This window comes from Salminus brasiliensis, chromosome 22 (assembly GCF_030463535.1).
Source record: "Salminus brasiliensis chromosome 22, fSalBra1.hap2, whole genome shotgun sequence".
NCBI lineage: Eukaryota > Metazoa > Chordata > Actinopteri > Characiformes > Bryconidae > Salminus > Salminus brasiliensis.
The window spans coordinates 1,274,594-1,300,906 of record NC_132899.1 but is presented as its reverse complement, the minus strand read 5'-3'; the positions used below and the strand labels follow the sequence as shown (position 1 = coordinate 1,300,906).

The 26,313-nt window shown below is 43.4% G+C and overlaps 1 protein-coding gene across 1 annotated transcript in view; it reads left to right on the top strand.

Annotated features, from left to right (window-relative positions):
• The window catches only part of cpxm2 (carboxypeptidase X (M14 family), member 2), a 59,631-nt gene that overhangs the window by 28,024 nt on the left and 5,294 nt on the right, over positions 1 to 26,313 (top strand). The window contains exons 4-9 of the mRNA XM_072667902.1: positions 3,018 to 3,157; positions 12,640 to 12,724; positions 15,562 to 15,712; positions 17,097 to 17,185; positions 22,533 to 22,656; positions 25,820 to 26,016. Of these exons, the coding sequence (XP_072524003.1) occupies positions 3,018 to 3,157; positions 12,640 to 12,724; positions 15,562 to 15,712; positions 17,097 to 17,185; positions 22,533 to 22,656; positions 25,820 to 26,016 (786 nt within the window). The remainder of the gene's footprint in view (positions 1 to 3,017; positions 3,158 to 12,639; positions 12,725 to 15,561; positions 15,713 to 17,096; positions 17,186 to 22,532; positions 22,657 to 25,819; positions 26,017 to 26,313) is intronic.

Below are 26,313 nucleotides of genomic sequence, written 5' to 3'. Positions count from 1 at the left end.
TAATAAAGTGGCCAGTGAGTGGAAGCACAAGGTAGGTGTTTCTAATAAAATGGCCAATAAGCGGAAGCACAAGGTAGGTGTTTCTAATAAAGTGGCCAGTTAGTGGAAGTACATGGTAGGTGTTTCTAATAAAGTGGCCAGTGAGTGGAAGCACATGCTAGGGGTCATATTTGAGTTTGTAACTGAGCTCATGAAGATCTTCATTAGTCAGTGATGAGCTGCTAAACTGCTGAGTGTGAGATCTCTCCCGCTCTGACAGTACAGTTGGCCTCTCTCGTCTCTGAGCTCTCTGGCACAGCGCATCTCAAACTCAGCCACGACTCCTTCCTCTTATCCGGCTGCGCAAAGTGTATTTCCATCCCTTCCTCCAAGAGAACACCAGAAGTCTGAATTAGAACAGAGGAGAAATGATTAGAAACGCCACATGTCTCCAAATGTCCACCGCTGGCCCTGACCTCATTTCATCTGAAGAGGAGTCCTGAGTGAACTCTCTGCCCTGCCGGCTTTCTGCAGACACAGGCAGGGCAGAGCAGGATGAGCGCAGTGTCATCTAAAAGGACCTGAAGTCAATAAAAGCCTGAGGTCAGGACTGTGTGTACGTTACACTCAACATTTTCCCTTTTTCAACAATCACTTCTTTACATTAACTGATGAAACATCTCCTCTACTCACAAACACTGTGGTTATACCTACCAACAACAGCTTCAGGTTATACCTACCAACACCTCCAGAAGCTATATTTAGGGAGCTATCCACACGCTGATATAGCACTCCACACCAACAAGGAGTTCATGCATCTCGAAATTCAATACTGTTTATTTATATATTTATTTATTTACTTCTTTCACAATCGAATATGTTCTGTTAGATATTGCTGTCTTACAAACTGGAAATTATGTTTTTTTTTTTACTCCACATCACATTTATTTGGCTACTGTGATTTGTGAGTTCTGAGAGTTTACAATAATTTACAGTTAGTAGAATACCAGAGAGCCTGACTTAATTACAATTATAACTGCTTTTTTGACTTTTTTGATTTGCTCAGTACAAACATAGTCAATCAGCTTTTCTTACTAAAACCCTTTTATTTGTTTTGCAAACTTAAAATGAATTAGTTTTATTTTTAGTATATTTTTACTCATTTAAACCAGCACTTTTGTAAGTCGATCTGGATAACAGCACCTGCTAAATGCCTTAAATAAGTTAAATGAACAAAAATGTTTACTTTTTTAACTTGACTTTAAATGTATTTAGTGATTACTACTACTACTTTTACTAACTAACTTACTAAATGTACTATTACTGCTAATTCTAATGCCTTTTATTTTGTGTTTTTATTTACTAGCGTTTACTTTTAATCTATTTTTTATGTATTTCTGCTTGCTTTTACTTTTACAGATTTTATTTGAAATTGCATCAGTTTGTTGTGATTGAAGACACTGCACCTAAACCAGTGACCTAAAACAAAACTGGGCTGTAAAAGAAAGCAGTGATTCTTACTGTGGTTTTACCATGGTCTCACATTTATATTTTTTACACTGTATATAAATGTAGCTTTACACTTAAACTCGTACTGTTATTGATTATCCTCCCAGTAGAACTATACTGCTCCCTTTGTCAGATTAATATCTAGAATTTAGGGAGTTTCAGGATAGTCTAAATACTTATTACCCAGAACCTGTTGGGCATTTCAGTGTAATCGAGTCTTGGATCTGATGAGTGTACTGTGGAGGTTGTATCTCACACAGATCTGGTTTTATCTAGAACTGAGCAGACTGTTAAAGAAAGCATTAGCATCGTTGGAGTAATCATTGGTGTTCTTGAGTCTCGGCCACACAGATAAAACAGCAGTCTAGCCATAATAATCAAACCGCGGGGCTAATAAAAAGGCCTGGCGTCCGTAAACTACTGGTATTTCCTGTGAAAGCAGCTCGACCCGAGCCTTCTTCTCTGGGGCCGGAGCTTAATGACTTCCACACTATCTGTATTTGATGCTGCATCCTCTTCCGAACAACCGGACAAACAAATGCCTTTGTTGTTGTAGCTGGTGAGCTTGCAGCGGGCCCTCAGGCCCTCAGGCCGAGTGCTCTCGGAGCGGTTCGTAGGGGGATTTGGCCGGTGCCCTGAACTGAGGAACTACAAACTATAGAGGGATAAAAGTGCAGACGTGGAAAACAGATGTCCATCAGTGACAGCGCTCGAATAGGGCTGGGTTTCAGGTCTTTAAGTAGGCCCATACAGTCCACCAGTAAAGCTTCCAGTATTAAAGCAGCAGCAGCAGCAGCAGCAGTACTCATCAAATAAATACATTAGTAAATGTTATTAAACTTTAAACTTAGTTATTAAAACAAACTAATAAACTTGACTAAAAAAGGTGTAGGTAAACAGCCTGAAGCTTTAACTTAAAGACTTCCAGCAGATTCCACAGATTTAACCCTGTTATATTTGTACTTACCCTTACTCTGTATGTCCAAATGTTTGTGGACACCCCTCCTAATGAATGCATTCAGCTGCTTTAAGTTGCACCCATTGCTGAAACAGATGTGCAAATGCACACACAGCTTGTCTAGTCCCTGTAGAGAAGAAGTACTGCCAACAGAATAGGACTCTCTGGAGCAGATCAACATCATGACCCTATTGGCTCCATGCTGCCTAATAATGCCAGGCGTGGGCTAGAGGGGTATAAAGCCCCCCAGCATTGAGGAGCTGTGGAGCAGTGGAGGAACTGTGTTCTCTGGAATGATGGTGGAGGAGCTCCATCCAGTACTTTTGGGATGAGGGGGGTAGTGAATGCAATCAAATCCTCACAGCAATGCTCCTCCTCCAGAATCTAGTAGAAAGTCTTCTTCTCTGGACAGTAGAGACAGTTACTCCAACAGAAGCAGGATCAGCTCTTTAATAGCCTTGATTTCCAAAAAAAAAACACATTGGTGTCCCAATACTTTTGTCCATATAGTGTAAGTGACACTTGTGGTCTGAAAGGTGTGTGTGTGTGTGTGTGTGTGTGCTGTCTCCAGGCTGGTCTGTATGAGGATGACCTGTATGATGGTGGCTGGTGTGCAGGCAGGAATGACCCCCTACAGTGGTTTGAGGTGGACGCTAGGAGACTGACTAAATTCACTGGGGTCATTACCCAAGGCCGGAGCTCCCTGTGGTCGTGAGTAAACACACTCCCACACACACACACACACACACACACACACACACACACACTCACACACCATACGTTATAATTACAATTTGTCAAACATAAAGATTCTTTTCAATATCAGCAAAAATCACAACCAAGAAAACCTACCTTGTGCTTCCACTCACTGGCCACTTTATTAGAAACACCTACCTTGTGCTTCCACTCACTGGCCACTTTATTAGAAACACCTACCTTGTGCTTCCACTCGGTGGCCACTTTATTAGAAACACCTACCTTGTGCTTCCACTCACTGGCCACTTTATTAGAAACACCTACCTTGTGCTTCCACTCGGTGGCCACTTTATTAGAAACACCTACCTTGTGCTTCCACTCGGTGGCCACTTTATTAGAAACACCTACCTTGTGCTTCCACTCACTGGCCACTTTATTAGAAACACCTACCTTGTGCTTCCACTCGGTGGCCACTTTATTAGAAACACCTACCTTGTGCTTCCACTCACTGGCCACTTTATTAGAAACACTGACCTTGTGCTTCCACTCACTGGCCACTTTATTAGAAACACCTACCTTGTGCTTCCACTCGGTGGCCACTTTATTAGAAACACCTACCTTGTGCTTCCACTCACTGGCCACTTTATTAGAAACACCTACCTTGTGCTTCCACTCGGTGGCCACTTTATTAGAAACACCTACCTTGTGCTTCCACTCGGTGGCCACTTTATTAGAAACACCTACCTTGTGCTTCCACTCACTGGCCACTTTATTAGAAACACCTACCTTGTGCTTCCACTCACTGGCCACTTTATTAGAAACACCTACCTTGTGCTTCCACTTAATGGCCACTTTATTAGAAACACCTACCTTGTGCTTCCACTCGGTGGCCACTTTATTAGAAACACCTACCTTTTGCTTCTACTCGCTGGCCACTTTATTAGAAACACCTACCTTGTGCCTCCACTCACTGGCCACTTTATTAGAAACACTGACCTTGTGCTTCCACTCACTGGACACTTTATTAGAAACACTGACCTTGTGCTTCCACTCACTGGCCACTTTATTAGAAACACCTACCTTTTGCTTCCACTCAGTGGCCACTTTATTAGAAACCCCTACCTTGTGCTTCCACTCGCTGGCCACTTTATTAGAAACCCCTACCTTGTGCTTCCACTTGCTGGCCACTTTATTAGAAACACCTACCCTGTGCTTCCACTCACTGGCCACTTTATTAGAAACACCTACCCTGTGCTTCCACTCACTGGCCACTTTATTAGAAACACCTACCTTGTGCTTCCACTTACTGGCCACTTTATTAGAAACCCCTACCGTGTGCTTCCACTTGCTGGTCACTTCATTAGAAACACCTACCCTGTGCTTCCACTCACTGGCCACTTTATTAGAAACACCTACCCTGTGCTTGAGTATCTGATGTGGGTCTGCAGTATGAACGGAGTATGCAGATTTCAGGCTGATCAGACATATTCACTGGTCAGACTTGTAGTGTTTGGCACCCCAGTAAAGATTAGCCCTTTATAAGAGACGGTTGGTCAGTTTCTGACCACAGACCCTCCTTCCTCTCTCAGCTGGTAAAGTGGCTGTTGAGGGCATGTGATGTTACTTACTGGAGTGTCTGTAGGCCAGGAAAGCAAGCTGGATGAAGTTACTGTGCTCTGATCGCTGCAGTGTTTGCTGCAAACACAAATATGTAATGAGCTTTGATTGGACGGGCTCTGAAAGTCTGTAACTCCAGGCTTGATTAGAAGATGTTTACAACAGCATTCCTCCTCCCTCTGTTGAGCCAGCATGGGGTCTGGCAGCAGAGCACAACAATTGCGGAGTGTAGTGGACGATCTGTCAGGCAGGCTGCCGTACAGTACATCTGGAGGTCTGTAAGTATGAGAGATTCACACTATGAGCCGCTCCCGTGAGCAGATTAAAGAACCAAACCTGATCAATGGAGCCTCCGAGCGTTTGGCATTCGCTCCGAGCTCCGAGCTCATTCCCCATCACCTCCTTTCACTAACGAGCTTCCCTTCTTTCCGAAGGCTGAAAGCTCATCAGTGAAGATGCACGGCTCTCAGCAGGACAGGATAATGTACATGTGGACTCTGTGACCCCTGAGGGGACAGCACCAAGCTGCCTTTGTCCTATGTGTGAGAAGAAGACCTCAGTCAGTGGCAGGTTCTCAGTCAGTGGCAGGCAGATTCTCATCAGTGGCAGGTTCTCAGTCAGTGGCAGGTTCTCAGTTCTCTTCTACAGCTGGTGATTGTGCACAAAATAAATAGTGAAGAAGAACTGAGTCTGTGCGCAGAAGCACATGGAAGGTGTTTCTGATAAAGTGGCCAGCGAAGAAGCACAAGGTAATGTTTCTAATAAAGTGGCCAGCGAGTGGAAGCATAAGGTAGGTGTTTCTAATAAAGTGGCCAGTAAGGCTGAGCTCTGCAGGGTAGATGAACTCGGGGAGGTCAGACATAGCAGAGTTCAGTTTTCCCCGCAGTTTAACACACCTGTCCCTACCTGTCCACTTAGTATCAGACCTGCAGGACTGAACTGGGTGTGTTACAGCTGAGGGTTGGTGATTGTTGGTAGAGCGAGTATCAGTCAGAGCTGCGTCTCTGCTCTCTCTCAGTGTCTCAGGATCGCTGGAGCACAGCGATAGTTTTGGGACGCTGGGGCTGATCTGTAATTGCGGAGGCTGTTTTGATCGTAATTGATCTCAGCCACAAACTCTCCTTCCTCATCACTTTCTCACTGCATATCCCAGCATCCCCACCCCCCACCCCCCAAACCTCAATCTCTACAGTCTGTTCACCATTCCTTAGTGACAAGCAAACAATCTCACTAATCAAGTCTGCTAATTGCTTCCTGACATACCAGATGCCTCCAGTATCAATTTCCTGCTTTAATGCAGCTCAGCTTGTGACTAGGTGTTGAAACAGTTTCTCCATCGTCTCCCAAAAGCAGTTTGGTTTTTAGGTTAAAACCTGCAGATACTTTTTATCAGGTTGTAGTTTCTGATAAACCTGCTAGTCATCGCTCTCAGTGATCTGCATCTGGGGAAAGTAACTCCTGTATCTCCAAAACAGCAGCAGAACATTCAATAGAATGGAATGGAGTCATGTTGGAGCATTTCTATTGGTCTGTTCATCATGAAATTCAATAGAATACAAAACTGCCAGATTCACCTTATGGAGAAATGGGAAATAAAAGAAAAAGTTTTGAGCCCAAACATAATTTTTTCCCAAACACGTAAAACAATTTGTGTGGCCAGAAATGATGTCCCAGAAATGATGATACTTCATCACTTTACACCATCCTCTGAGAGCAGAAGCTCCAGATCTCCTCAGAACAGATAAAGCAGCTGAACATGAATCCAGTAAAAAGGAGAAACAAGAGCTTCTCATTCTGAAGAAAGAAAGTAGTGAGAGCTTGTTGGTGAGCTAGTCTGAAGAACAGAGCTCGGTTCCTCCAGGGTTCTCCTGGATGCCCCCCAGTCCAGCCAGCACAGAGTGGAGGATGTGTTCAACTCCATCAGCAGCAGCAGCAGCAGCAGCAGCAGCAGCAGCTCACCTGATTTACCATCATTAAGCCCTGATTTACCACCAAACCAGGTGTTGATCTGAGGAGAAGATCTAAATAATACTAGACTCCATGAGGAGAACTTTGGAGATGTTCTAATGATTAAGAAGGAAGTCAGATGTTATGTGTCTCTTAGCCGTTCAGATTGCAGAATATCCCTCCTGCGTAAATCAGATCTACCTAATGTAGATTACCTAATTCCTATATCGGTTGGGGACTGGACCACTAGCGAGGCTAGCGTAAGCATGTGGCATGTTCATTTTCAGACGTGAACAGCCTGGCTCGGAGATGGCAGTAGGTATGGAGCTGGGGCTTTAGGAGGTGGTCCAGCAGGCTGATGGCTATCGTCAGATACAGCAAAACATCAGGCAGATTTGTTCTCGCTAGCACACTTAAAAACTGTAGTTTTCTGGCAGCAGGGTTATCTTGCCCTATCTTACAGTAATTATCTGGCAACCCTGCTGCTGTTTCTGGGGTTCTTTTTTTACTATTTTGTCACAAAATCAGAAAAAGCCCTGTTAGATTAAAAAGCCCAGGTTTAAATAAACTGTCATACGTGTAAAACACTCTTTATTCAAACCCATTATGCTGACGTGTAGAGAGCTGTAGACGTTGTTGATGATGATGACAGAGGTACTAGTGAGCAGAATGATGGATTTCACTGATGGGCGTATAAACAGGATATTAACAGATTTGGTCTGATTCTCCCAGAGAGAAGCAGGAGCAGATTGCAGGCAGGTCAGCTGTGGAGTTATCACATAACTGAATTCTGGGAGAAGGAGGCTCCAGCTTCACCTGCAGACCACAGCTGACCCGGACTCCAAGCCAAAACACTCTCCTCCGATCTGAGGGTGTGGTCCGCTAGCATGTGCGTGTTAACTGTATGTTTACTTTCTGTCTCACAGAGTACTCTCTCAGTACTCCCTCAGTACTCCCTCAGTACTCCCTCAGTACTCCCTCAGTACTCCCTCAGTACTCACAGAGTACTCTCTTAGTACTCACATAGTACTCTCTCAGTACTCCCTCAGTACTCACAGAGTACTCCCTCAGTACTCCCTCAGTACTCACAGAGTACTCCCTCAGTACTCCCTCAGTACTCACAGAGTACTCTCTCAGTACTCCCTCAGTACTCACAGAGTACTCTCTTAGTACTCACATAGTACTCTCTCAGTACTCCCTCAGTACTCACATAGTACTCCCTCAGTACTCACATAGTACTCCCTCAGTACTCACAGAGTACTCCCTCAGTACTCACAGAGTACTCCCTCAGTACTCCCTCAGTACTCCCTCAGTACTCCCTCAGTACTCCCTCAGTACTCACATAGTACTCTCTCAGTACTCCCTCAGTACTCACAGAGTACTCCCTCAGTACTCGCATAGTACTCTCTCAGTACTCCCTCAGTACTCACAGAGTCCTCCCTCAGTACTCCCTCAGTACTCCCTCAGTACTCCCTCAGTACTCCCTCAGTACTCCCTCAGTACTCCCTCAGTACTCCCTCAGTACTCGCTCAGTACTCGCTCAGTACTCGCTCAGTACTCCCTCAGTACTCACATAGTACTCACAGAGTCCTCCCTCAGTACTCATATAGTACTCCCTCAGTACTCCCTCAGTACTCCCTTAGCACTCCCTCAGTACTCCCATAGTACTCCCTCAGTACTCCCATAGTACTCCCTCAGTACTCCCATAGTACTCTCTCAGTACTCCCTCAGTACTTACATAGTACTCCCTCAGTACTCCCTCAGTACTCCCTCAGTACTCACATAGTACTCCCTCAGTACTCCCTCAGTACTCACAGAGTACTCCCTCAGTACCAGCTCCAGCTTTACACGCAGACCACAGCTGACCCGGACTCCAAGCCAAAACACTCTCCTCCGATTTGAGGGTGTGGTCCACTAGCATGTGCGTGTTAACTGTATGTTTACTTTCTGTCTCACAGAGTACTCTCTCAGTACTCACAGAGTACTCCCTCAGTACTTCCTCAGTACTCACAGAGTACTCCCTCAGTACTCCCTCAGTACTCACAGAGTACTCCCTCAGTACTCACAGAGTACTCCCTCAGTACTCAGAGTACTCCCTCAGTACTCACATAGTACTCTCTCAGTACTCCCTCAGTACTCACAGAGTACTCCCTCAGTACTCCCTCAGTACTCACAGAGTACTCCCTCAGTACTCACAGAGTACTCCCTCAGTACTCACATAGTACTCTCTCAGTACTCCCTCAGTACTCACATAGTACTCTCTCAGTACTCCCTCAGTACTCACAGAGTACTCTCTCAGTACTCACATAGTACTCTCTCAGTACTCCCTCATTACTCACATAGTAGTCTCTCAGTACTCCCTCAGTACTCCCTCAGTACTCACAGAGTCCTCCCTCAGTACTCATATAGTACTCCCTCAGTACTCCCTCAGTACTCCCATAGTACTCCCTCAGTACTCCCATAGTACTCCCTCAGTACTCCCATAGTACTCCCTCAGTACTCCCTCAGTACTTACATAGTACTCCCTCAGTACTCACAGAGTTCTCCCTCAGTACTCACATAGTACTCCCTCAGTACTCACATAGTACTCCCTCAGTACTCACAGAGTTCTCCCTCAGTACTCACATAGTACTCCCTCAGTACTCCCTCAGTACTCACAGAGTACTCCCTCAGTACTCACAGAGTACTCCCTCAGTACCAGCTCCAGCTTCACACGCAGACCACAGCTGACCCGGACTCCAAGCCAAAACACTCTCCTCCGATTTGAGGGTGTGGTCCGCTAGCATGTGCGTGTTAACTGTATGCTTACTTTCTGTCTCACAGAGTACTCCCTCAGTACTTCCTCAGTACTCACAGAGTACTCCCTCAGTACTCCCTCAGTACTCACAGAGTACTCCCTCAGTACTCCCTCAGTACTCCCATAGTACTCTCTCAGTACTCAGAGTACTCCCTCAGTACTCCCTCAGTACTCACAGAGTACTCCTTCAGTACTCCTTCAGTACTCCCTCAGTACTCACATAGTACTCCCTCAGTACTCCCTCAGTACTCACAGTGTACTCTCTAATTACTCACAGCTTTTCCCAACACTTCTCATAAAGCCCTTCATTCACCTACAAAGGGTTAACACATTATAAACAACACAGCTCCTTTACAACTGAATCTAACCAACACGCCTCCTAAACCATAAAAAACACAAAATTATACATTCAAACACATACAGAAAAACAGATATATTTAAAATGATAATATGATATTTCTATGATATATTACCTTTATATTTTATATACTTATAAGGTTTATAGGTTATATACTTATAAAACTTATAGGTTTTACTTACTTCTACTCTACTTTCTCATCATGGGATGCTCTTCTGTCATAATACTTTAAAATCACAAAATGTTACATATTTTTCGTTGCTGTAATAAATTGCAGTGATAAATCAGCATAACTAAGGTCATTTTGTGCACTACAGTATTATATAAAAAGTTTTTTTTATTTAAATTATCTATAATTTTTTGTTTGTTTGTTTAAATTCCCATCCTAATTTGTTCAAATCAGATCATTAATGTTGCCTAATTAATGCTGCCTAATGCCAGGTGTGGACTAGAGGGGTATAAAGCCCCCCAGCATTGAGGATCTGTGGAGCAGTGGAAGAACTGTGTTCTCTGGAATGATGGTGGTGGAGCTCCATCCAGTACTTTTGGCTGGGATCAGTTGGAGAGCTGTGACCTCACAAACAACGCAATCAAATCCTCACTGCAATGCTCCTCCAAACTCTAGTAGAAAGTCTTCTTCTCTGGACAGCAGAGACAGTTACTCAGACAGAAGCAGGATCTTAGAAGAAACAATGAATGAGCAGGTGTCCCAATACTTTTGTCCATATAGCGTGTGAATATTTGTATTTTAAACTTCATTAGATTGTATCAGGAACAGAAGCCAGTTCATAAATACACAGATATTCTTCATGAATGTGTTTATTAAGTCCCTTTGAAGACAGTCTTCAAATAAATATGGCTACAGTCTATAATGTTTTATAATAATTTGTTCAGATCAGATCATTAATGTTTACACGTCTGAATGAACACAGTATTCTTGTCACTTTAATGATTTTCCAGAGAATAAATGACAGGAAACATAAAACTTTTTAAGGTGCAGTAGAGCTTAGCTTAGTCATCCTCCTTCACCCTGCGCTACCTAGAGAGCATCAGCTCTTATTTTAGGGCTGTTTCTGAAGTGCAGAGTCATCTTTGAGTCATCCAGGAAGAGTCGTTCACCCTGGCAATCACTCTGATCTCCCTCCAGGCCTGTGTGTGGCACAGCTCAGCTGGTGTGTGTGGGCTGCGCTGGTTAGAACTCACTCCTTTCGTTAGCGCTGTGTGTGTGTGTGTGTGTGTGTGTGTGTGTGTGTGTGTGTGTGTGTGTGTGTGTGTGTGTGTGTGTGTGTGTGTGTGTGTGTGTGCTCAGTAAACAAGCCGAGTTAACTAAGTCCCATGCCGGTCCTCGCTGCTTGCCTGTGTGCGGGTTTGTCTGATGCTACCTGAGGTTCGCCTCTCTGTAGCGTGGGTGTTCCTGATTGCCACTTCACTGAGAGCAGCTCCTGTTTATTATTTATTTCGTTATTTTTGCTGTTTTTCGTTTAGGAATTCTGCGGAATTCTGCCCACGTGGGAGCCTATAAGCTAGGGCTGAACTTTAAGGCCTCATAGTTCACGGTTTTGCCTTGTTTCTGAGCAGGAAAGTGAAACTGAGAGGGAGAGTCTATATGGAGTCTATACTGGCAGCAGCATTAATGAGTATATTAATATCCAGCGTATCATTTAATACACTCTTATATACAGTACACATAGGCAACCAGTGAGCCGACACGTGTCCTCTGAGGTTTTACACACACACTTGAGATTTTACACACACGCTTCACACACACAGCTTGTCTAGTCCCTGTAGAGAAGAAGAAGTACTGCCAATAGAATAGGACTCTCTGGAGCAGATCAACATCATGACCCTATTGGCTCCATGCTGCCTAATAATGCCAGGCGTGGGCTAGAGGGGTATGAAGCCCCCCAGCATTGAGGAGCTGTGGAGCAGTGGAAGAGCTGTGTTCTCTGGAATGATGGTCGATCCAGCACTTTTGGATGGGATCAGTTGGGGAGCTGTGATGATCATCCTACATCCTGACCTCACTAACATTCTTGTTGCTGAATGCAATCAAATCCTCACAGCAATGCTCCTCCTCCAAAATCTAGTAGAAAGTCTTCTTCTCTGGACAGTAGTAATAATACAAATTATACAATAATTAATAATTACAATAATAATTACAATAATTAATTAATATACAATATACAAATAATACAATAATTAATACCCTTGACTTCAGAAGAAACACTGAATAAGCAGGTGTCCCAATACTTTTGTCCATGCAGTGTAGAATAGAGATGGAGACTCGAGACTTCGACTAATTAAATTAGGACTGCCAGCCCTAATCCATGACATGTTTTCTGGGTTTTACTGCATACAATGAATGAGCAGGTGTCCCAATACTTTTGTCCATATAGCGTGTGGATATTTGTATTTTAAACTTCCCAATGTGAATCTGGCAGGTGTTCATTAAATTGTATCATGAACAGGAGGCAGTTCATAAATACACAGATATTCTTCATAAATATGTTTATTAAAGTCCCTTTGAAGACAGTCTTCAAATAAATATGGCTACAGTGTCATACAGTATCAGACACTGCATGAGCAAGTCTGTTAGAGATGGCTGAACACCTCCTGTGATGGTTCAGGCCTGTTGTTAGCACCATGCTTTACAATTGGTGGGAATAAGCTTCCATTATGTACTAACTACATGAGCTCCAGAGCTAAACTCAGTCCTGGATGATGGAGTAGGTGACACCTCAGTGCCTGATGTTCTCCACCTTCTTTGGGTTTTTGTAGGAGTGACTGGGTGACGTCTTACCGAGTGCAGATCAGCAACGACTCTCACAGCTGGGTGACGTTAAAGAACGGCTCCAGAGACCTGGTGAGCGGCTCTGATGCACAACACTACACTCAGACCGGACTAGAGCTGCTGAATATGCATGAATACGGTGACTGTACTATACAGTACTATACAGAATACACGTTAGCAGACACTACACACACACTACTGCACTGTTCCAATATAGAACTGGTATAGGTTATGAAGTAATGGGATGTACACACTGCTCTTCACAATGCTCTGTAGATGTGTTGCTGGATTATATGCAACATGTTGTGAAGAATGAATGATGTGCAATGATTAAACTTTTTTGGGGGGGTACAGAAATACCTCTCGTTTGGAACAGTGGCTGGTAAATGAGGCTCTACAGTGTTAAACTGTGTTTATCTGGTCATGGTTGAATAATGAGAGTTCAGTAGACAGAGGTGAAAAACCACCAACCTCAAACCATACTACTGCTGCTCATTCAGAAGAACATCCAACAGCTGTAAAACTGGCCAATCCTCACCCCCCAAAACTGTTACATCACAGTCTGGACCCCTTTATTTACAACCCCAACATGTACATAACAACAGAGAGCCTTCCAAGGATAAACGCAACTCCTACTCCTGAAGAATATGGAAGCCAGGCTGAAAATGCTTTAAAAAATGCTGGGCCACCCTGTAGAAAGGAGAATGGCCTACCTGGAGGTCAACAGGAGAAGAGCTGAATAATGGAGAATGTCCAGCCCAGAATTTACACTAGAAAAGAGAAAATTACCTGCCTGGAGACTAAAATCAGTGCTAGTTGTCTTGGAAAAGGGAGAATAGCCTACCTGGAGTCTAAGAGCTAATGCTAGTCGTACTATAAAAGTGAGAATGGCCTACCTGGAGTCTAAGAGCTAATGCTAGTCGTACTATAAAAGTGAGAATGGCCTACCTGGAGTCTAAGAGCTAATGCTAGTCGTACTATAAAAGTGAGAATGGCCTACCTGGAGTCTAAGAGCTAATGCTAGTCGTACTATAAAAGTGAGAATGGCCTACCTGGAGTCTAAGAGCTAATGCTAGTCGTACTATAAAAGTGAGAATGGCCTACCTGGAGTCTAAGAGCTAATGCTAGTCGTACTATAAAAGTGAGAATGGCCGACCTGGAGTCTAAGAGCTAATGCTAGCCGTACTATAAAAGTGAGAATGGCCTACCTGGAGTCTAAGAGCTAATGCTAGTCGTACTATAAAAGTGAGAATGGCCTACCTGGAGTCTAAGAGCTAATGCTAGTCGTACTATAAAAGTGAGAATGGCCTACCTGGAGTCTAAGAGCTAATGCTAGTCGTACTATAAAAGTGAGAATGGCCTACCTGGAGTCTAAGAGCTAATGCTAGTCGTACTATAAAAGTGAGAATGGCCTACCTGGAGTCTAAGAGCTAATGCTAGTCGTACTATAAAAGTGAGAATGGCCTACCTGGAGTCTAAGAGCTAATGCTAGTCGTACTATAAAAGGGAGAATGGCCTACCTGGAGTCTAAGAGCTAATGCTAGTCGTACTATAAAAGGGAGAATGGCCTACCTGGAGTCTAAGAGCTAATGCTAGTCGTACTATAAAAGTGAGAATGGCCTACCTGGAGTCTAAGAGCTAATGCTAGTCGTACTATAAAAGTGAGAATGGCCTACCTGGAGTCTAAGAGCTAATGCTAGTCGTACTATAAAAGTGAGAATGGCCGACCTGGAGTCTAAGAGCTAATGCTAGTCGTACTATAAAAGTGAGAATGGCCTACCTGGAGTCTAAGAGCTAATGCTAGTCGTACTATTGCTGTGTCGACAGGAGTAGAGAGAAGCAAGCTCTGTGATTGGTTACAAAGCTCATTAGCATATTGCATCCTCTGGACTGTGATTAATGACAGATGCAGGCTCTGTAGCGCAGTTTTTCAGCATCAGACAGTCCAGATGTAGGTGTTTGCTGATTGGACCGAATTAGTGATTAGACATGCAGCTGCACTCATTTGCAGAGCTAATTGCATGACTGTAAACATCAACAACACTGCACCGAAGCTGGAAACGGAGGTCCGAATGGTCTGAATTATTCCGAGAGCGGATAGCCTATTGATCAGTACACTGATAAAAGAAGGATCAGCACTCAAGCTCAGTTCTACAGCTGGGGAGGTCACTCGGGTCAGGTTTAGTGAAAAGGGCATTAGTTAGAGAGCATCTGATGAATGCTTGACCCTGGCGTGGTGTGGTGTGTGCTCCATAAGTGTGTTGTATTGAGTAAGTGCCAGCTCTGCAGACTGAATTATGGCTCTAAACGTGGTGTTAAAGAAAGTGTGTCCTTGGAATTAGAGGGATTACTGCTTCTGGTTCTTCTCTGAAGATAAAACTAGGAGAGGAGAGGCTGTTCCTCATGTCAAAGCCGTGGCTGCACAGTAGCAGCCTGGAAATATATATATATATATATATATATAAATATATATAAATATATGCACAGGCCTGAAAGACTCATCATGGCTCAGGTGCTCCACTTAAATCGACAGTGTTAAATCTTTCAGTCTATCAGAGGTTCCCATGCTGATTTTAACAGGTGCTGACGCTACAGGATGAGGGATATTCTAACACAAATGGAAATGATCAACAGTGTCACACTGGAGCATGCTGTCGCTGTCATGCAAAAACCTCATTTCTCATAAGCAGAAGCTTTACAGGACTTTTAAAGGAAGTCAATGTAAATATATATATATATATATATATATATATATATATATATATATATATATATATATATATATTCTGAGTCATTTTGGAGCATTTCTGCAACACAGTGAGTTTACTGGGGAATCCAGTGTGTGTCTGACAGTTCAGGGTAATTAATGAAGTGTGTATGTGTGTGGTGCCCTCTGTTTGCCTCAGTAGCTGTTCATTGGCAATAAGGAGAAGGAGATCCCAGTGCTGAACACCTTCCCCAAGCCTGTGGTGGCTCGCTACATCAGAATCAACCCTCGCTCCTGGTTCAGCAGCGGCAGCATCTGCATGAGGGTGGAGATCCTGGGATGCCCCATGCCAGGTGAGAAGCCAAAAGAGAAAAAGAGCTACGCTACTAGTCAAAAGTTTTAGAGCACCCCAAAATTCACCCCCAGTTTGAATAATATTGAGGCTTTTCGGGTTCAGCGAACACCCTGATATGGTAGAAAGGTTTTTAAGCTTTTTTAAACTTTTAAGGAGACAAAAAGCAGCTTTTCTCAGAAACAAGTCAATGGTTAGGAACCTCCAGCTGGTCTGTAGGAGTGGAAGTAAGTAAGCTTTGTAGATTGATCCAGACAATTAACTGTTAAAGCAATGTTGAGCAGACGGTGTTTCTGCATCTCTACTGCAGTATTACCACAACCCTGCACATTCAGACTGCTCTCATAATGACTAGAAAAAGACCCTGAAATCAGAAATGCAAGCTGTGTCCCAATGAAGGGGCTGCAGCCTTCAAAGGATGCAGTATCTGAAGCCTGCGTAGGCCGCGAAGGCCGAACCAAAATGAGACGGTCTGCTCTGCGGAGGGTTTGGTGAAGGTGATGCCCCTATCGCTGAGTCACATAACAATGCTCCATTCACCTAGCGACCTTGATGGCTCACCAGCACGCAATGGATCTTGGGATATGTCCCAGGGCTAGTGATGGCATGGCACCTGTTGGCATGGAAAAGGCCTCGTCTCACTACTGTGACACAATCAGCCTTCAAATACAGCCTGCAAAGGATGCAACCCCTGAATTGGGACACATAGCTACAGATCCGATCCGAGCTTCTAACGCTTACCAGTGGACCTCTTTACTGTAGAGGATCTCCAGATGAAGCCAGAGTGTGGGGAGCACCGTCTCTTACACCATCAGAAGACTCCTGGAAACTGGAGAGAACTGAAGAGGTCTGCTACAGGAGGAGAGGAGGATTGACCCACTCAAACCCACACCAGCATCCGAAGACCAGTTTCTGAGAGTCACCAGCTACTTGTGTGATCGGCAGCTCACATGACAACACCTTGTAACCCCATAGCAACCACCTGGCAGCAACAATTTGGGATACAATAGCAACTCCTTGGAATAATAAAGCAACCGCTTAGTATCCCCTTAGCAATTACTATGGATACCATAAAAAACACTTAGCAACAGCAAAGCAACCGCTTGGAACAGCATAGAAACCACCAAGCAACCTCATACATCAGACACCCACCTAAAACAGCTCAACACTGGAGCGAGTCTCAGTTTCAGCTGTGAAGAGAAGACTGGAGCTGCAGGTGTGACTGAAGATGGAGGGGCAGTAAGAGAGTCGGAGCTAAGATAAGAAAAGAAGGCCTGCCTGGGCCGAGCACAGGGGGTGTTCTAAAACTTTTGACTAATGGCTGTGTTGGTGCTGTAAAGTAGTGAGTTGTTAAAGCAGTGAGAAATGTGGCCTGTGCTTCACAGATCCCAACAATTACTACCACAGACGAAATGAGATCACCACCACAGACAACCTGGACTTCAGACATCACAGCTACAAGGAAATGAGGCAGGTAAAGGATGTTACTGACACCTCCACCCACCACCATGTTATAACTCATACTGACTGAACCTTTACACCAAATCAGAACGACTGTAAACACACAGGTAGGGACTTCCAGGTGGTTATCTCACATTAGAACATCTCCAAAGTTCTCCTCTCTCATGGAGTCTAGTATTATTTAGAGTTCTCCTCAGATCAACACCTGGTTTGGTGGTAAATCAGGGCTTAATGATGGTAAATCAGGTGAGCTGCTGCTGCTGCTGCTGATGGAGGTGAACACATCCTCCACGCTGTGCTGGCTGGACTGGGGGGCGTCCAGGAGAACCCTGGAGGAACCGAGCTCTGTTCTTCAGACTAGCTCACCGACAAGATCTCACTACTTTCTTTCTTCAGAATGAGAAGCTCTTGTTTCTCCTTTTTACTGGATTTATGTTCAGCTGCTTTATCTGTTCTGAGGAGATCTGGAGCTTCTGCCTTTAGAGGATGGTGTAAAGTGATGTATCATTATTTCTGAGACATAAAGCCACACAAAGTGAAACGAATTGTGTTTTTATTGAATATTCAGGGTGAGATTATTAGTATCTGTGCTAATAGATCATTCAAACCAATCAAACAGCGATTTTGTATCCCTGGGGATTTACCTAAGCCACCAGTACTGTAGATCCGGCCATGTTTGTGCCAGGGAAGGTGAGGCACTTAGATTTTTTTAATTATAGGGGGGTTCTCTGATGAAATGAACATTTGGATTTCGCATGGCGGTGGCTCGTGATACTATAGGCTGCTTTGCTTCCTCTGACACTGGAAAACTGCAGCGAGTGGAGAGACGGCAAGATGGATTTAATCAAGTATCTGGAAATCCTAGGAGAAACATCATGCCTTCTGAGTTTCCAACCGGACAATGCCTGAATCCCAAGCATATCTCAAAGTCCAGAAGAAGTCCTGGAAATGTCTGTGACAGTGGCCGTCACAGTCGCCTGACTTCAACCCCGTAGGATGTCTTCAGTGGGATTTGAAGGAGGCGGGTATTAGTGAACTGGAGGCCATTCTGCTCGGTTTCTGAAGGGCGTACTCCGTACACTCAGAGCCTCTGGTTGGCTGCTGTGGTTTGTAGAGAGGAAGGTGCTGTGAATAACAATCCTAATTATCCTGTGTGATGGTGATAAAATGCAGAAGTGAATGTCCGCGAGGTCCTCTGAACCCTGGCCGTAAACCTCTGCAGCTCACCCTCCTGAATACGAAAGCACCTGGCAGCTGCTGCCGTCCTGACCGCAGCTCTCCATCACCCATTCGTCCCAGTCCAGAGTGATCACTGGACTGTGGATAATGATTATAGAGAGCGCTAAAAAGTATTAGAAAGACTTTGACTTTCCCCAGGGTGACCTTCAGAGTCATTAGCATAGAGTGCTCGCTGTAGTAGCCGGACAGGGGCCTCACATTTTCAAACCCCACCACAGCAGACAGGAAGTTTGGACTAATTGAGCGTACATTTTATGACAGAGAACTTTTATACGCCACTTATTCTGCTTCTTAGCGGTGGACAGTTTCTGTTAGCAATGCTCTCTGTGACATTTGGAATATGTGATACATCGTTTGAGTACCCCAGTGCCTTCGGGGAAATCACTGAAGAGAACCCTTGTCCCTTTAGATTTCTGGCAAACCAGAGAAATTAAGCACTCTATATGCATGGGAAAGCTGTACCTCTCCTTGACTCTCCAGTCTGACCTGACGCTGTAACTCACTGTCTCTCGCTCTCACTGTCTCTCTCGCTGTCTCTGAGAGTGGAAAACTCTTATCTTTTCTCGACTCAAAGTAAAATGGGCTGCTGCAGGGCCCTGCTGGGGAAGCTCTCAGATAGAGCCATGGAATGTGGCCAGAGCAAGCGAGCTGAAGGCATCGGCCAGGTTTGATCCTGGCTGATTACACTACCGTACTGTACTCTACTGTCTACAGGGCTCCAGACAAGTCCTAAATATGTCTGCATCTACAGTCATGGCCAAAAATATTGGCACCCCTACACTTCTTTCAGAAAATGTTGTTTGCAGTGGAAAAACTCCAAACCAGAGAAAAATCACAGGTTCAACCAGTGTAAATGGAGAAAAGTTGACCCAGTGGGAATAGCCACTTTTGGCTGGGATGACCCTAGTGAGACGTTGTGGTATGGACTGTATTTGGGTGATGGAAGGTGTGCATTATAGAGGTCAGCTGCTCCACAAGAGAGTGTCAAATGCTCTGTACCACTCGTCATCAATGACCTGTTGGTCAATCACAGGATCAACCAGTTTAAATGGAGAAACGTTGACCCAGTCATTGAGTCTGTGTACCGGACTGAGCGTGGAGATAGAAAGACGAAGAAGGAATTATCTGGACTGTGGGAACCAAACACTGTGGAGAAGTGTGGGCAACCTCAAAGCTACAAGTCCATCTCCAGAGGTCTTAATGTTCCTGTTTGTTCCAAAATCAACAGAAAAGCAGAATAATCTCTTATTCACAAAAGTCCCCACAAACCTTTCAGACCTAAAAACGGCAGCTTTACAGTATAACAGGAGAAACTTCTGAACTTTCAATGGAAGACAATAGACAGAAGAACTTTGTTCAGGTCATTTTGGAGCATTTCTATTGGTCAATTTCTCATAAAAGTCTAATACAGTATAATAAACCACGGACAGATTTACATTCTGGAGGAAAATGAAAAACAGCAAATTTAAGAAATCTTCAATACTATATTAATGATCTTGCATCCAATGCTAAAATCAATGAAGCACTAAATCAAGTATTTAAATGTAATCATCTAAATGTAAAAAAATATAAATATACAAACTTACTTGAATCTAAAACATCTGTTAGCATCTAATTTTTCATGAATGCTAAGTTTATAATATTTTGCTGGTCATCAATACTACAAATCACAACACTGTGTTAATAGTTATATATAATCTGTTAATATATATTATAAGATATATTAATCTGTTAATAGTTATCTATAATATCACATATGTTGACTGTGCCTTGAAAAAAAAAAAGTAAACATCAACAAATTGTTTACCGAACCCTTTTCCCATTGACTTTAGCCTAAAGCCAGGCTGATTAGCCCGCTAGGCTAATAATAAAGTCGCTGCTTGTCCACATGTTCAGTCAGGAAAAGCAGATCTGTGAGAAATGATGTACAGTGCAGGAATCCGGGTTCAACCAGAGCTTAATTACAGTCCTTTTCCTCGTGCTGTGATTAATTACCGTACAAGCAGCTGGCACACGAATAAACAAAACATCCAAATCTATAATTAATGACGGGGGCTGATTTAACAGCTTGCCCTGTTGTTTCCCAGCATGCTCAGCTTTTACTTGAGCAGATGTTGGATTTCCAGGATGGAGCTCGGTTTCATCAGCACTGCTTTTGTAACGAACGCAATCAGCAGATGTTTCTGATCGGTGGTGTCATTTCATCAATCCTGTGTAGCCACTGACTGCTGATGTGATCGGAGGTTCATTAGGCCACTCTCCTCTTCTATTAAGTGACTCAAGTCCCTGCTTCTGTTTTCTGCTATTGACCAGCCTTTAACAGATGGTGTAAATCCAGAGGTGGACAATTCAGGCCCAGAAAGTAAGAATCCACCCCAGAATGTGGTTCCAGCTGTCTGGGTAGTTTATGTTATTGGGGCTGTACGGTGCTGGTCTGTATGGATTCAAGTATTTCATACGTGCATCCATATTAAAAGGGCAGACAGACTGACTCCAGTGAGAACACAGAGCATGAACAGGTTGGTTGGTATACGTAGTAATATCAGAACATTATGACCACCTACCTAGTAGTGGGAATAGCCACTCTTGGCTGGGAGGACCCGAGTGAGACGTTATGGTATGGGCTGTATTTGGGTGATGGAAGGTGTGCATTATAGAGGTCAGCTGCTCCACAGTGGAGTGTCGATTGCTCTGTACCTCTCAATGGAGACGTCGTCAGTGACGCATTGGGCACCACTGTCCTGCTGTTTGGAGGCACTCAGTGTGGGAGAACTCACTCTGGCGGCGCTCGAATATCCCATTAAGTTAGCAGTTTGCTACCCATGCTCCCAACAGCGTTTTGCAGCGATTGTTGGGCTTTTTCAGCCACCATAGTTTTTCTATGTAAGATCATAAAGCTGCCCTGTAATGGAAACTGCTGTTGTTTCCTCATGCGTTGATTATTATACCTCCCTTTTTATGGGGTCTTGGTCAGTCTACCCTGTCTCATTTGCAACTCGTCCAAAACCCAGTGGCTAGGCTTTTAACTGGTACCAGGAAGTGTTTCTACCATCCTGACAACTTTGCCTGTGTTACGTTTCTGATTTCTTTGCCGGTTTCCCACTTCCAGAGTTTTAAGGTCTTTAATCCAGCTGTTATTAATTCTTTTGGTCTCAGTTGAGATTACAAAGCAGTCAACCTTTTCGAGTTTGGGCTTCCAAAACTATGGAGCCCTTCTTTCTTCCTTCCAGTAGACGTTATTAACGTTATAAACATTTTCATCTTTCATTTCTTTTTTCTTTGCAGGAATCAGAGTCTTCTAAAGGTTTACTGAATTGGGTGATATGCTAATCTGCCTTGTGGTTTTGTTTAAAATTTTGTTGTTTTATTTATTCATCTATGTATGATTCATTTGAACTAATTCAATTACCATTACAACTTTCTTTATTATTTGTTGGCAAATGTCTTTAAACATGTATTATAAATAAAGCTAACTGGACTTTGACACTGTAATTGTATAGATTGTCTGTCTGTCTGTCTATTCATCCATCCATCCATTGGTTGATCCATCTATTATTTAATCTGTCCATTGATCCATCCACCCAACCATTCATCAATTCATTTATCCATCTATCCATTCATACATCCATTAGTTCTTCCATCATCCACTCAACCATCCATCAGTTCCTAAACCCACCCACTCATACTTAGTTCATCCTTCCATCCATCCATTAATCTAAATGTCTAGTTAAGATTTTCTTTGTATTAATGGAGGCCTCTAATTTGAGGTTTCTTTGATATAGCACACCCATTTTCACACCTGAACAGGTCCTGGCAATTGATCATTAGTAGGCATCTGCTCATTAAGATGTGTATTTTAATTGGTTTGTATTGAGCACATATTAATTATACAGGAAGCTATTGGAAGAGAATGACAGCTATCTGACAAATCCATCCATCACTTTATCCAACTGTTGATCATTTCATCTATCTAAGTTCCTATTGGTGGAAGTCTGTAATTTGAGGTTTTCATTATTTAGTGTATTTAAAATGAACTGCAGGACTGAGGGCTCATATTTTCTGTGATGGGATGGGGATTGTGCTGGCTTTAACAACCGTCCTGTGTGATGTTTTAATTACAGTTAATGAAGGTGGTTAACGAAATGTGTCCGAACATAACTCGCATCTACAACATCGGCAAGAGCTACAGCGGCCAGAAGCTCTATGCTATTGAGATCTCGGATAATCCAGGGGAGCATGAGCTGGGTGAGTTATTAACCCTTTGATCTATGGGATTTTAATTTAGATTTTAACCCTAAAGTAGAAACTGTAATGAAATATTTGGAAATGGTCTGGTATTGGCTTATGGAGTCCCAGAGCATTTTATTGTGGGGTGTGTGAATCTGATACTAATTGTGTGAGTAATTTAGAGAGTGATGAGGTCTGGGCTGACAGAGAGAGTCTAAGGGGTTAATTAGCACAGATTGCTTTAGATCAGTGAAAAACAAATGAAATTTCTAAAAGACAGAAATTGATTAACTCAAATGATCCCAAATGTAGTCAATCATCCAAGTCATGTTCGGTGCTTCTTTAGTTTAGCTGACAAGTAATATAAGCTTATGTACACCAATTAGCATGGTGCTAACTGCAGGCCTAATCATCACACACTCTCCTCAAACCATGTGAAGATGTTCAGTAATCTCTTGTAGACTTGCTTGTATAGTTTCTGACACTATATGACTCTGTTATCTAGAACATGATAGTAGTTGATTTTGACCTGCCTGAATTTTGGTTGTTTCTACAGTATGATTTGGCATGCAGGTAGTGTGATTGGTGGGGTATTGGCTTAAGCTTCCATATTCTACATTCTCATATGGAAATTTGATACATGAATATATCAGATACAAAGAATCCCTTTATTCATATACAGCATATATTAGGCATATATTAAAATGTGTGCTCTGTGTGATTTAACTTTTTATATTGGCTGTAAACATATAACATATACACTATAAACATATGCACATATACACAGCAACAATAATTGATGTTTATATGTTTAATACCTATACATTGGGGAAAAAAAGTATTTAGTCAGTCACAAATTGTGCAAGTTCTCCCACTTAAAAAGATGAGAGGCCTGTAATTGAAATCATAGGTAGATCTCAACTATGAGAGACACTGTGGGCAGTGGTGGCTCAGCGGTTAGAGTGCCGGGCTGTCGATAACAGGGTTGTGGGTTCGATTCCCGGGCTCTGCAAGCTGCCACTGTTGGGCCCTTGAGCAAGGCCCTTTACCCTCTCTGCTTCCCGGGCGCTGGAGTTGGCTGCCCACCGCTGTGTGTGTGTGTGTGTGTACTCACTGCCCCTAACACGTGTGTGTGTGTGTGTGAGTGTGTGTTCACTACCAGATGGGTTAAATGCGGAGGACACATTTCGCTGTACAGTCCACACTGTACAGTGACAAATACGTGCACCTTTACCAAAATGAGAAATAAATTCTGAAAATCACACTGTCTGATTTTTAAAGAATTTATTTGCAAATAATGGTGGAAAATAAGTATTTGGTCAATAACTAAAGTTCATTTCAATACTTTGTTATATATCCTTTGTTGGCAATGACAGAGGTCAAATGTTTTCTGTAAGTCTTCACAAGGTTGGCTCACACCGTTGCTGGTATATCTCCATGCAGATCTCCTCCAGAGCAGTGATGTTTTGGGGCTGTCTGCGGGCAACACAGACTTTCAACTCCCTCCAAAGCTTTTCTATGGGGTTGAGATCTGGAGACTGGCTGGGCCACTCCAGGACCTTGAAATGCTTCTTACGAAGCCACTCCTTTGTTGCCCTGGCAGTGTGCTTGGGATCATTGTCATGCTGAAAGACCCAGCCACGTTTCATCTTCAATGCCCTTGCTGATGGAAGGAGGTTTGCACTTAAAATCTCACAATACACAGCCCCATTCATTCTTTCATGTACACGGACCAGTCGTCTTAGTCCCTTTGCAGAGAAACAGCCCCAAAGCATGATGTTGCCGCCCCCATGCTTCACAGTTGGTATGGTGTTCTTTGGATGCAGCTCAGCATTCACTCTCCTCCAATCACAGCGAGTTGTGTTTGTACCAAACAGTTCTACTTTGGTTTCATCTGACCATCAGACATTCTCCCAAAACTCTTCCAGAACATCCAAATGCTCTCTAGCAAACTTCAGACAGACCGGATATGTACTGGCTGAAGCAGGGGAACACGTCTGGCACTGCAGGATCTGAGTCCCTGGTGGCGTAGTGTGTTACTGACGGTAGCCTTTGTAACGGTGGTCCAGCTTTCTGCAGGTCATTCACTAGGTCCCCCCGTGTGGTTCTGGGATTTTTGCTCACCGTTCTTGTGATCATTTTGACCCCACGGGCTGAGATCTTGCGTGGAGCCCCTGATGGAGGGAGATTAGCAGTGGTCTTGTAGGTCTCCCATTTTCTGATTATTGCTCCACAGTAGATTTCTTCACACCAAGCTGCTGCCTATTGCAGATTCAGTCTTCCAGCCTGGTGCAGGTCTACAGGTCTGTTTCTCGTGTCCTTCCACAGCTCTTTGTTCTTCACCATAGTGGAGTTTGGAGTGGGACTGTTTGAGGTTGTGGGCAGGTGTCTTTTATACTGTTAACCAGTTCAAACAGGTGCCATTAATACAGGTAATGAGTGGAGGAAATTTAAATTCTTTAAAAATCAGACAATGTGATTTTCTGATTGTTTTTCTCATTTTGTCTCTCATAGTTGAGTCTACCTATGATGTCAATTACAGCCTCTCTCATCTTTTTAAGTGGGAGAACTTGCACAATTGGTGACTGACTAAATACTTTTTTTTCCCATTGTATGTACCAATATTTGATTATTATAATATAAAATCATTGCTGTTACACAAAAACCTTGCACCTTTTTAACTTTCAATGAAAGTCTTTTTAAAAATGTATAAACTTTTATGTAAATATATAAATAAATATTTAAATATAGAGGCTGTACTTTAGTACTATATATATATTGTTCTTAAGTATATATATAGTATAGTAAATATATACAATTAAAATATGTGTATTTCCCATATATATTGTAGTGTATGCCCAGTCCTTTATGGCTAAATATCAGATTTCTGTGTGGATTAGCCTCGAGGCTCCAGAGTAGAACTAAAGCAGCAGTCTCCAGACAGCGAGCATGTTCTGACTGATTGACTATGTTTGGAGTAGGAGGAAAACTCTGTGTGAATTTGTGTTATTGGCCATGAAGCTTGCTGTAAGCCCCCACGTCTGCAGATACAGCCCATTAGCGGCTCCGGCACAGGACACTCCAGGTTTCTGAGCACAGTGTTAGCCTGACTCATCAGAGCACTCTTGCCAGCATGATTTATTGAAAGAGCCGAACCCTCTATGCCCCCCGCCCCCTTCAGGTGAGCCGGAGTTCCGGTACACAGCGGGTTCCCATGGTAATGAGGTGTTGGGCAGGGAGCTGCTGCTGTTGCTGATGCAGTTCCTGTGTCAGGAGTACCTGTCCGGTAACCCACGGATACGACATCTGGTGGAGGAAACCCGCATCCACCTGCTACCCTCAGTCAACCCTGATGGCTACGACAAGGCAGCAGCGGCAGTGAGTGTAATAAACTCTAAACCCAAATAAACATAAAGTCAGTGGTCAGTGAGTGTCTACCTGTAATTAACTCTATATAACATTAGAATAAACCCAAATAAACATAAAGTCAGTGGTCAGTGAGTGTCTACCTGTAATTAACTCTATATAACATTAGAATAAACCCAAATAAACATAGAGTCAGTGGTCAGTGAGAGCGTCTACCTGTAATTAACTCTATATAACATTAGAATAAAACCAAATAAACATAGAGTCAGTGGTCAGTGAGAGTGTCTACCTGTAATTAACTCTATATAA